This window comes from Lactuca serriola, chromosome 4 (assembly GCF_051521515.1).
Source record: "Lactuca serriola cultivar US96UC23 chromosome 4, Lser_US96UC23_V15, whole genome shotgun sequence".
NCBI classification, from domain to species: Eukaryota; Viridiplantae; Streptophyta; class Magnoliopsida; order Asterales; family Asteraceae; genus Lactuca; species Lactuca serriola.
The window spans coordinates 27823445-27836023 of record NC_136411.1 but is presented as its reverse complement, the minus strand read 5'-3'; the positions used below and the strand labels follow the sequence as shown (position 1 = coordinate 27836023).

The window sequence follows — 12579 nt, the reverse complement described above, 5'->3', positions numbered from 1 at the left end:
AAATGAAATATTAATTTAAATGTATTGATTATGTTTTTTATTTAATCTAAATATCAAAATAATAATAATAAATAAAAAGATAAACAATTTGAAGTGATAATCATTTTTAAAAGCCAGTTAACATATAATAGAGGTGATGTGACATCACTTTTTTAGTGAACATATATCACTTTTTCAGTGATCATATAATGACCATACCTCATGCCCTAACAAACAACTTGTGTCTTTAACCTTAATTTTATGTTTTGTTTTGATTGTCTTGATCGTAAGCAAGCACTTGTAAACAAGTCAAAGCAAAAACTAGCAGACCACATTTCTCCATTGATTAAAGTATCGACATATGTCAAAATTAGGAGAAAACAAGAAGAAGAAACATCATGCATGTTCTGAATGATAAAAACAAGTATCCATAACACACAATGTCGTCTTACTACCAAAGGCCAAAATAAACAAAATGGAGAATAGATGACAGAGACTAATGGTATTGGTGGGTGTTATATAAGTGACAACAAGTTAGCATATGCAACATAACATAACATAACATATATATGTATATGAACTTAGGTTGACATCATGACTTGATCAATAGCCTGAAGTGCTTCTTTTGAAAAGAACCGCACATCAACATCCGGGTCCTCCGACAACTCAACTAAACATGGCCTTACACTTTTCTCCACCACCTTAACAAAATCAAAAAACATGAGATTCAATCGAACATAAAAAGAAGAAAAAGAAAAAAAGTAAATTACACGAATGGTCCCTATGGTTTGGGATAATTTGCATGTTTGGTCTCTAACTTATTTTTTTAACTCGGAAGGTCCGTATTATTTTTATTGCGCTCTGTCCCTGTCTTACTTAAAAAGACTATTTTGCCGTTGATTTTTTAATTTATTTAAATAACGTGGAGTAGGTAGGGTAATGTAAGATGAGGTGGAAGTGTGTGTTTATTTAAATAAATTAAAAATTCAAGGGCAAAGTAGTCTTTTTAGGTAAGACAATGACCAAGTGCAACAAAAAACAAGCAGTCCGAGTTAAAAAAATAAGTTAGGGACCAAACGTGTAAATTACCACAAACCATAGGGATCATTGGTGTAATTTACTCAAAAAAAAGGAAAAGGTGGTGCTTACAGATTGGTCAAGAATAGGGATAAAAGACTGCAAGACCTTTGCGACATTAAACCTGATATTTGCCACTCTGAAAAAGAAAAAAAAAATTAGAGGAAGGGAGAGGGAGAGGGGTAAAAAGGTAATTTACCTGTCTTTGGCGAGAGTAACGACAACGGGTAGCAACTTGGAAGAGGTAATCTGAGAGCCGAGAACAGGAGCAAGTAAAGAAACGGCGCTAAGAATGGTCATGCGGTACAAGTAATGCGGGTTGTTGACCATTTCCAAGACCTGCGGGACAATGTGCTGCATCGCCCAATCCGGACCAAACTCCTCCGCAAGTCTCTTCAAATTGTTAGCAGCAGCTTCTCTGATCGAATATACCTACTCCCAATCCCATCATCACATATTATTATAAAACATAACTTTTTTTTATATTATTATTAGTTTGACTTTGTTGAGACTGAGTCAAACCTTGTCTTGTAACCATTGCATGCAAAGGGCACCAAGTTTATCATCAAAAAACCCAACACCCAACTGACTTGCTAACAGAGGTATGTATTCTATTATAGCCAATCGCACCCTCCAATGTCTGTCTTCAGCAAGTTCCACAATTGCTGGAAGTAATGATTGGGATAAAAGATCGATCCCAATCACCTGATTCACTTGATCTAGCTTACTAATAATATTCAGACGTACATCTGGAAATTCGTCTTTTAGAAGTGATAGAAATATAGGCAGAAGTTGCTCGATAGTTGCATCCTGTGTTATTTTTACCATAACTTATTCATTTCCATTTTTCCAATCATCAATAATAGATTTTCTTTTTTTTTTTTTTAAATTAAAATAAGTAATTAAGTACTACCTTCCCTAAAACAGGAGCCATCCCCATTATAACAGAAGCCAAAGCAGATCTAACATGCTGAGAAGAATCTGAAGACAACTCCTACATATCATTATGAGAAAAGGTCAAGTTAGAATTTAGATAAACCAATTCTTTTAAGTTTTTCTTTTTTGTTTTTTAAAAAAAAAAAAGACCTTGACACATGGAAGAATATGCTGAATAGCAAGTTCAGGACTAAGAATGCGGGAGAATTTGGTGACTTTTCCAGCAGCTGCAATTCGTACTTCTGCTTCATTGTCTCTAAGTAGCCTCACATATGCTGGAACTAAATCCGTTCTATATTCACAATTCACAATTCATAACATAAATTCAGCAAATGATTATCTAAATAGGATTAGGTAGATTGAGAATTTATTTATTACAATGAAAATTGAAAATTGAAAATATAGTTACTTGGTAGGTTCAGGTCCCACAGCTTCACATAGCTCATACAGCTGATTAGCAACCATGTATCGAACACGCCATGACTTGTCCTAAATCCAACAAGACTTGTGAGAAAGATAAATAAATTTGGTGAATTTTATTTATTTTACAAACAAAAAAAAAAGATAAAAAGTTAAACCTGAGAAAAATTGACAATGACAGGAAGAATATGTGCAACACAGTCTTGAGGTTCCAACAGCTTCCCAAGAGCAGCACAACCCTCCACAGCAAGCAAACGAACAGAATCTTGATCTGTGACATTTTAGGTGAATTTTTAGGGTTTACTTTAGCAAGAATTTGCAAGATTCTATCACGAATTGACATATGAAAGAAAGAAAACATTAAAATTTAAACAACATACCATCCTGTGTAAGATCTTCAAACATTTGCATGACATCAGTCTTGAGATGAGAAGGTTCCACAGTAGCAGCAAATTTCCCTAAGTTTGTAGAGGCAGATCTCCTAACCATAGGCATATCATCTTGACATAACTGACTATAAATTGACCTCAATTCTGCCTTCAACATCTCTGAGGCACTTGGATAAGCAATGTGAAACAGCCCACATGCAGAAACTCTAGCAGTGAACCACTCACCAGCTGCTAACCTCTGCAGAAAGAGTAACAAAAGGTGTAAACATGACATTGACTTACATTTAGAAAGAGAAGGAAAAGCAAGATACCTTAACAAGAGGTATAAACCAGTCAACCAAATCTGTTTCTCTCATCTGGGATCCAATCCTGCATAGAGACTCCACAGCTTTGTCTCTCACACATGTTTCTTCAACAGTGCAAAGAGTTTCCAAAGGGGGTAGCAACACATGAGCATGCTCAAGTCCTCCGACATAAGGAATGAACACACCTAGCTCTTCAGCCATAGCAAGAAGAACCTCGTCATCATCATCATTGTTTTCACTCAAGAAAGGAATTAATTCCTTCCGGGTTCTTTCTTCTCCTAGAGCACGAGCTATTGTAGAAAGCTTTCTGATGGAATTTAATCGTAATTGGATATCATCGTTCTTCAGCTCATCTATTAGTACTGCAATGGGGTACAAGGGCTCGTCTACCATGGACATAGTTGTCTCAACTCCGAGACACAGACACTACTGCAGTTTCAGGCGATTATACACAGAGTTAACTCATGGATCGAGATGAAAAGTGCATGTATAGGAAGAATCGAGAATGTATACATAATATATAGCCCTCTAGTTAATCTTTGAATATCAAATAAATGAGTCACTCGTTTATATGAGTAACGGTGTCAGTATGCACAATTAAACGAAGACGGCATGTTAGTTGAAGGCACTCATTTAAATTAACTGAAAAAAAAGGGGGAGAGCTCTAAAGAAGATTGAAATCTCCTTCGGAAAATGAGATCTAGAACTAACCCTAGCATAACAAATCTAGATATCAATGGAAGAAATTAGGGACTTCGAATTCAGGAAAAAAAATATAGGGATGAGATTCCAGTAAGATTACTACTCCCTAGGTTTATGTTAATAGTGTAAAAATCGGAACAAAAGATCGGATTGTTTGGTCAAATTACATAACAGAAAGCAACAGATACATAATAAGCGAACAGTTTAGAGATTAAAGGGAAGAAAAGATATATGAGACCGGAGTGTATCTAGATCTCACCGGCGGTAGTTAATGGTTTTCCGGCTTTGAGTTGGTTGTATGCCAAGCCGATGGTTCCTCTTTTCACTACTACCAGATAGGAGACGGGGGGAGATGAAATACTTATTAACGGATCATTACGTGAGTACCCGAAAACGAAATCCTTTTACACTACTGCCCCTGTGGCTTCTTTTTTTTTTGACTTGAGTTATTTTGGGATGCTACTTCAAAACCTCATAAATGGACCTTTTGTATTTTTGAAATTTGGGATATATTATATAGTCTCGAAAAAAAAAAACTATAGATAATTTTTACGTTTTCAAAACTTTTAACAAATATTATTTTATCCATATAAACTTGTATAACTTTTCTAATATATTTTTAATTTTTTTTATTTAAATCATTTTTAAAAAAATAAATAAATAAAAATCTCACCCGTCTGACGGTTGCAGAAACCTCACGGGAGCAATTGATCGTGATTTCCCCACACCGACGTAAAGCTTGGAAATAAGAAAGAAGATGAAGTCATTGAACCGCCTTCAACGAACACTTTACACATTTTTTTCTGGAAAGAGGGTTAATTATTATTTTTTTCAAGTTGTTTAAATTAAAAAATATAAAATAAATTAAAAATGATAAATAAGTTTTTTTTTTGAGTAAATTACACGAATGGTCCCTATAATTTAGGGTAATTTGCACGTTTGGTCCCTAAGTTAATTTTTTAACTCGGAAGGTCCCTACTGTTTGTTTTTGTTACGCGTTTGGTCCTTTTTCTTACCTAAAAATACTATTTTGCCATTGATTTTCTAATTTCTTTAAATAAACACATCCCCAATCACACCCCTTCACCTTACCTTACCTGCCTCATCATTTTTCTCTATTTAAATAATAGTCTTTTTAGGTAAGATAGAGACCAAGCGTGTAACAAAAACAAACATTAGGGACCTTCCGAGCTAAAAAAATAAGTTAGGGACCAAACGTGCAAATTATCCAAAACCATAAGGACCACTCGTGTAATTTACTCTTTTTTTATGTTGAGGGAGAACTACTTATTAAAAGTTTAAGTCATATAGATTAATTTTGAAAGCATAAAGATTATCTATAATGTTTTTTAAAACTAAAGACTATTTAGAAACACAAAGATCATTTATAAGGTTTTGTTTTGTTTTGAAATAGTTTTTTTTTTCATTTTCTTTTCAATGCTCTATTTTAATTTTGTTCTTTAAATTTCAGAGTTTGTTTTTAATAATTTTCAAATAATTCTTTTTATGTCTGAAAAATCTATTTCAAAATTTTTAATAATATCGTTTTTCAATCAAATATTTGACTTTAAGCCTATTATTATATATGGTTTTCATTTACTATGTTTGTTTAACTTTTTATTTAAGTTTAGTAAATTACATAATTTTTCCTTGAAATTGCAAAAAATTATATTGAATTTCGAATTTGTTCTTGACATTTCACATTTCTTTTTTCGAACTCTAAAATTAAGTTTAAAATCTGGATTGTTAGTTTAAATAGTATTTTTGTAATCAAAAATGTTTTTGCCACTGCGGGATTTCCCATTCTAGGGTTGGTGGTTATTTTGTCAAAAAAAAAAATTATTGTCACTGTAGCCCTACAAACTTATGTATAATGGTTAAAATGGTCTTTCATGACTATTTTTTGCATTTAAAGGCATGTACTTGTGTTTTACCGATTGGAAAAGTCATGTTACCCATTTTAAAAGGTATCATGCCTCGTCACTTGCCAAGTAAGCAGGTGAGTGACCCGTTGAGTCAATACTTAGTTGACTCGATGACACACATGCATAGAGTAATTACTGCAACATAAATGGGAATAAGGAAAAAGTGGGTATGTAAGCGACCCTATTTGCCTTGCATAGTGGGGGTAATTTAGTCTTTTACATGTATTAGCAATCAGTTAAAAGTTTCTTCTATACCTACTTATTTCATTCTAGTACATTATTTTCTTCTTCAAATACTCTCCACTGTGAAGCTACATAATGAAGAACATGGAATGTAGATGTGGAGATGAGGCTATAATACGAACATCGCGTACTACCAATAACCCAGGAGGCCCTTTTATGCATGTCCCCAAAAGGTAATTTACCATTTGCTCATTTTCTGATGTTAACCCTAGTTTTCTTAACATGTACTAATTCAGGCAAATAGATGGTTCAGGATGCTCGTTCAGGTTTTATAGCTTAGGTTGATGAAATGCAGTGCAAAAATGAAGGTGTGATCATAACTAGGTTGTTTAGGTCGAACAAAAAGCTTCAATCTAAGGTCTTTAAGTTGAAGGTGTACATAATATGTAGTGTAACAACCCAAAACCGGATTAAATTTTTCATTTTTAAAACAAATACTACAAGTATAAAAGTTGCTCTAAAACTATTACAATATGAAAATGTCACATCATCAGAGTACAATATCAAATATGTGGAAACAACGGGAGAGAATGTTGTGCCATCACGTCGGGACCTTCCCATTAGAACTGGAAGTACCTGAAATCATAAACGCAAACTGTAAGCAAACGCTTAGAGAGTTTCCCCCCAAAGTACCACATACAAGATGTTAATTGAATTAGTAATTTAATTAGCTACAACTACAAGTCTTATTTAACCCGAATCAATATACTAGGAAACTCATTCGTTTAACCAATTGGCCAATGTTTAAATTAATTTGTTTTCTAAGGATTAGTAATAGTGAACATGAATCTAATCACATTAATCGGTAGCTAATGACAAATTAAATAATCCATTGCATTTGCCATAAAATCAACTATAGAAACAAATGATTCGAACTTGAACAGAAGACTCTTTTATTATTGAATCTAATTACTTCTTATTTGCTTTAGTTGCTAGTTATCTTAGGTTGAGTGTTAGTTAATTGTTTAAGTTTCTAGTCTTGCAAAACTAGAGAAAACCCTTCTTATTATTGTTTGTTTTTAATTAGATAATTCTAGTAGTTAGTTTAATTATTACCGTTTCCTGTGTTCGATACCCTGCTTGAACTATATTACTAAACAATAGGTACACTGCCTTTCGTGTGTTTATTTGTGTTTGAAATAGTAGGATTAAAACTAGTGCATTTTACACACATCGGGCCACATATTGTTACCATTCATCCCATGAATTAGGTACTTGTAAGTGTTATTGTATACAACACCATAGAACATTGTATCTGCATAAGTGACAACATCTTTGTTCAGAAAAGATATAGTTGCAATTGAATGCATGCATCCATACCCATTAAGCTGCCACCTACAAATCTTCTTGTCCAGGTCAACGATATAGGTGTAACAACGTAAATTTTCCAAACAAATTTTTCATTTTTAACGCAATTAAAACTCATTTCATAATTCACCAAATCACATATGTCTCAAATGTCAACAAGTAAAACACAATCCCAGAATCATAAAAACAATCTCCCGCCAGTGTGTACAATCATGCCGGTGCCTTGCTGCGATCCTCAGAGCAACCTAATACACATAACACATAACATGGTAAGCATAAAGCTTAGTGAGTTCCCCAAAATACCACACACATTACAACAGCCACTCAAGGCTATACTCAATAAGACCCTTCGGTCAATGTGTCTCAGTGGGACCCTCCAGCCCCACAACTCTGGTGGACCCTCTGGTCCCTCGACTCAACATCTCAATATAATACATAATAAGCATATCACAAAACAAATAGCAGGATATCTCAATACACAACGCATACGCATAAGACCCTCTGTTCACATATAATTTACCACTCAAGGTAAGTATAGTGAGAAGACTCACCTCGTAAGATAGCTAGTAAAAATTTGGTGCCCGAACTCCTCGATCTAGCCTTCGTCTATCACAAGGATAAAATTTCTAATTAATACATTCCTTACATTCTCATTCCTAGAAAAGGGGTAGAAGACCCTTCCACCCTTCCCTGGCCTCTCTTAATCATTTTGACCAAACCCTAAGGTCAACTGAAGTAAACCCCAGTCAACAATCCAATATTGACCAGACTCGCCGAGTGCACTCGTGTGACTCGGCGAGTTCATGCGTATTATCTGAATCCCCTTAAGGCCTCACACGACTCGTCGAGTTAACTTCCCAACTCGACGGGTTATCATTGGGTCACGAAATCGCGGGGCAAATTCAATCCGACTCGTCGAGTCATCTCATAGACTCGGCGAGTCGTCTCCATTATATCACTCATATGGCCTTCTGAAGTCAGATCTGGAACTCTAACTCATAGATCTTGCCTTCTAGCATCCAAAAGTTATGTAAAGGTCTGAACTTAGGGTTCATGCATGGTGTATATTGCTCTACATACCATTTTGGCCCTCACAAAGCTTAATAGCTTCAAAACCCTAAGGTTTTCCAGACATGGCTAGCTACTTTCTGGTTCTCTAGACCTCACAAGGTCCAGGTCTAAAGAATAACTCGAGAAAGGGCTTGGATGCACCCAAAACCCCATTAAAATGGTGATTCAAGCCCTAGCTTAACAACCAAAGGAAAAAATCTATCCAAACACAAGGAAAGCAATAGCTTATACCCAATCTGAAGCTTGAAATGAAGATGAAACAGATCCCCAAACTCTCCTCTGAGATTCTTGCAACAGCCTTGATCCTCTTCTCAAAGAAATGACCTCAAATTAGCCTCTTTCCTCTCTAGCTCACAAATGACTCTAGGGTTTCTCTCAAGGGACGAAAACACTGATGGGAAGGGGCCAAGGAGGCCATAAGTGCCTTTAAATAGGCCCAAGCCTGGGAAAATTAGGGTTTTTGCCTCCAGCGCTGACTCGTTGAGTCGGCTCTCCGACTCGTCGAGTCCATTCATTTTCCATGTCACCAAGTCGCGATCCTACTCGACGAGCTGAGGCGCCAACTCGTCGAGCCACTCCTCATATATCAAAATAAATACTCAATTTATCATACCTGGAAATCCAGATGTTACAATAGGACTCAACCATGTTTCTTGTTTCAAATTGGTTTAGACTACTTGGTAAAACCTACTAATACCTATTGCAGACATAACAAAAATAAGTACCTAAATACAATTAGGAGTGTAAAGATTAGAAAGTACATTTGAGATCCAATTGAACCAAGAATGTTGGTAGCCAACATGTTTGGTTGGTAGTACCGTACCAATTGAACAATCTTGGTACGGTAATGGTATAAAATTTTGAATATCATGGTAATACGGTACAAACCAATTCATATATATTTCAAATTTTCAATTGTCAGTTGTGTTTAGTGTTTAGAGTTTTAAGAACGTTATATAAGTTATTTGGTTACATTAGTCGATAATTATTAACACGTTAAAACACAAAACTATAATGTTACTTTAACGTTACTTCAGTAGAATTATTTTGTAAATTAAAAGAACTAAATAACCAATTTCATTTACTAAATATCAAAATTATCCGATGTATTTGTTTATTTTAAAATCTTACAATAGAAAAATAAAATAAGTCGGTATATACCATTAATTATATATATATATATATATATATATATATATATATATATATATATATATATATATACAAATTCGTATATTTCAAATTTTCAATTGTCAGTTGTGTTTAATGTTTAGAGTTTTAAGAACGTTATATAAGTTATTTGGTTGCATTAGTCGATAGTTATTAACACGTTAAACCACAAAACTAAAATGTTACTTTAACGTTACTTCAATAGAATTATTTTGTAAATTAACAGAACTAAATAAACAATTTCTTTACTAAATATCAAAATTACCCGATGTATTTGTTTATTTTAAAATCTTACAATAGAAAAATAAAATAAGTCGGTATATATCATTACCAATTTGTACCAACCAAACTTGTTGGTAGCCAAATATATTGGTACCAAATATATTTGGTACGGTACTGGTAGCAATTTTTTTTATACCAAATATAGTTGATACGGTACACGGTTTAAGAAAAAACGAATAGGCAACGTACCAATTCCACCCCTAACTATACATCCAAATTTATGGAACCAAAAAGACTGCAAGGTTCATGAATTTTTATATATTTATAAAATGAATATTGAAAAAAAAAAAAAAAGTTCAATGCGTTCAAATGCTCCACTTGGCCGGATTTGTCTATCCTCGAGCTGCAAATACGTGTATATCTTTAGAAAATAGTAAAAACCAAATAAAAATAACAAGTTGGATGATACTATAACAAAATCAAGTGTTGACTCTATTTCTGGTTGATGTATTACTCTATTTCTAGTTGAATTACGTCAACTGACTTCGGACATTTATTTTGCCATATTAAGAGAACATAAACACGATATTTGAGATACCGATCAGTATATTCGAAATGTAATTAAGTTTGGCCAACAACGAAATTTTTGAGCTTTAATTTAAGACTCGAAAAGCCTCATTTGAATGTGAATAAGTCGATCATTCCATTAAATATTTTGTACCTTTCAGATTCACCACATTTCGTGACTATCAACAGGACGAGATAAAACCCACTAACTCCTCCAACGAATCATATGAACAACCACCATTTTGCACTGCTTCTTTAACCATTTCCTTCATTCCGATTGCTCTAACTCTCATCTCCTCCCCTTCTTCATCCACCATAACTCTCCTAATCATACTTTCCATTTCCTCAGTCTTTAAATCCTCCAATTCCAACCCTATCTTCCATACATAACTCACGTAACGCGCATTCACCATTTGGTCTACATTAAATGGTTGGCATATCATCGGAATCCCTTCCGAAATACTCTCCAATGTCGAATTCCAACCACAATGACTCCAAAATCCACCAACGGCAATATGCGCCAACACTTTCCTTTGTGGCGCCTATTTTACAATCAAACCACGTTCTCTCGTCTCCTCAATGAAACCCTCGGGCAAGAACTCAGTCCATTCCGAGTCACAAACTGAACCCGGTCTAACCACCCTTATGAACCGCTGGTTGCTTTTGGCTATCCCACATGCCATCTCGGTTAGCACTTTTTTATCCAACGTCATTAAGCTTCCGAAGCTAATGTAAATTACGGATTTGGTAGCTTGTTTGTCGAGCCAGGCAATGTAACTAGTGTCCTCTTCGAGAAAACTCGTAGGGAGATCAGTTGGTGTTATTTTGTGTAGAGGCCCGACTGAAAAAACTGGAACCTGGTAGTACTTCTGGATTTGGGTTAAGGCTTCATGTTCGAGAACTTTGATGGTGTTCCAAATAACTGCAGAGGGTCGTATCGATTGACTGATAATGGCAAACAGTTGCTGCCAATCTTCAATAGGTGGTTTTGAAAAGGGCAGATCTTTATACCTGAGGGGATGATGATTTGGCACCATCTCCTGCATCACATAATCTTTTCAACAAATGGGAGTTACCTTAATTAGTTTGTATATACATCTAGTACTTTGTCGTGCTTTCAGTTGAAAAAGTACTAGATTAATTAATTGAATCTTTCATCTACATATATCAAGGTTATAAGTTTGATGTACAAAGATATCTGCTTTCTTGATGGAGCTGCTGACGGACAAGGTTAGCCGGAAAGTACGCTGCACTGCAACTGCGGAAGACTATGGCGACAAGATTCAGATCGGCAGCAACGCTTCCAGCACAAAACATAAGGTTGTCATAGATGACAACGATTGATTTATTTCCTTTATTTTGGTCACCGATCAAACGAGTCATGTGTTTTTGGAAGGATGGTTTGCAGTTTTTGTTGAGAGTGTGGATGAAATTACTGAAGCTACCGGAGTCATCAATAACGGATAAGTTGTCGGAAAGAGGGAGGAAAATGAAGGAAGGATGGTTAGAAGGGTTAGGAGGGTTCAGTTTGGAGTGAGCAATGGCTATAGAGAACCCATTGGCATGAAGGGCTTTGGCTAGCTGGAGAGTAGGGGTCATATGGCCTTGAAACGGGGATGCTGCAAGCACCACTAGTACTGGCCACCGTCTTCCGCCGTGTTCTTCCATCTCTCTATATCTATTTATCTAACTTAGAACACTTTTTTGTTTTCTTTAGAGGTTTGTGCGATGGTAACAATGTTGGTTCCAATGACAGAATATTTTATAAAATACGAAGAAAAAGGAGTAGTAGGTAGGCATTCATTCGTCTATATTGTGAAGCCACCAACATTCACATGCATGGCATATATACGATTGGTTTAGTAGTTAAAAATTATTATCATCCATGATGAGATTAATTTATTATCATCCACGATAGACATTATATTTGGGAAGTGATACTTCCATGCTATTTTTTATTGATCCAACATTCTTAAACTGAATTGACGATTTTACCCTTCATTAATTTAGGATGAAATGTATATTATTCAAAAACTGCTTCTTCATAGGGCTGTCAAAAATGTACAACGGAGAACCAACCAACATGTTACCAACCGAACCAAGAAAGTTGGTTACCAATATATTTGGTAGCCAACATGTTTGGTTAGTAGTACCGTACCAATTTAGTAAACTTGGTACGGTAATGGTATTAAATTTTAAATACCACGGTATTATCGTACCAACCAATCTACTATAATAAATGAAGGTTTTTTTGTCACATGTCCT

At 35.0% G+C, this 12579-nt stretch overlaps 1 protein-coding gene and 1 pseudogene across 1 annotated transcript; both read right to left on the bottom strand.

Moving 5' to 3' along the window:
- Nucleotides 1–364: 364 nt before the first annotated feature.
- Nucleotides 365–4226, bottom strand: LOC145101244 (uncharacterized). The gene is made up of 11 exons (XM_079038421.1): nt 4068–4226; nt 3113–3535; nt 2793–3039; nt 2571–2683; nt 2402–2481; nt 2143–2284; nt 1970–2050; nt 1579–1866; nt 1256–1488; nt 1129–1195; nt 365–680 (listed from the first exon to the last, which is right to left on the bottom strand). Exons 2-11 carry the CDS (start codon nt 3503–3505, stop codon nt 561–563), a joined length of 1764 nt encoding a protein of 587 aa, XP_078894547.1. The 5' UTR covers nt 3506–3535; nt 4068–4226; the 3' UTR covers nt 365–560.
- Nucleotides 4227–10199: 5973 nt separating this feature from the next.
- Nucleotides 10200–11995, bottom strand: LOC145101243 (UDP-glycosyltransferase 76H1-like; annotated as a pseudogene).
- Between the last annotated feature and the right edge of the window lie 584 nt (nt 11996–12579).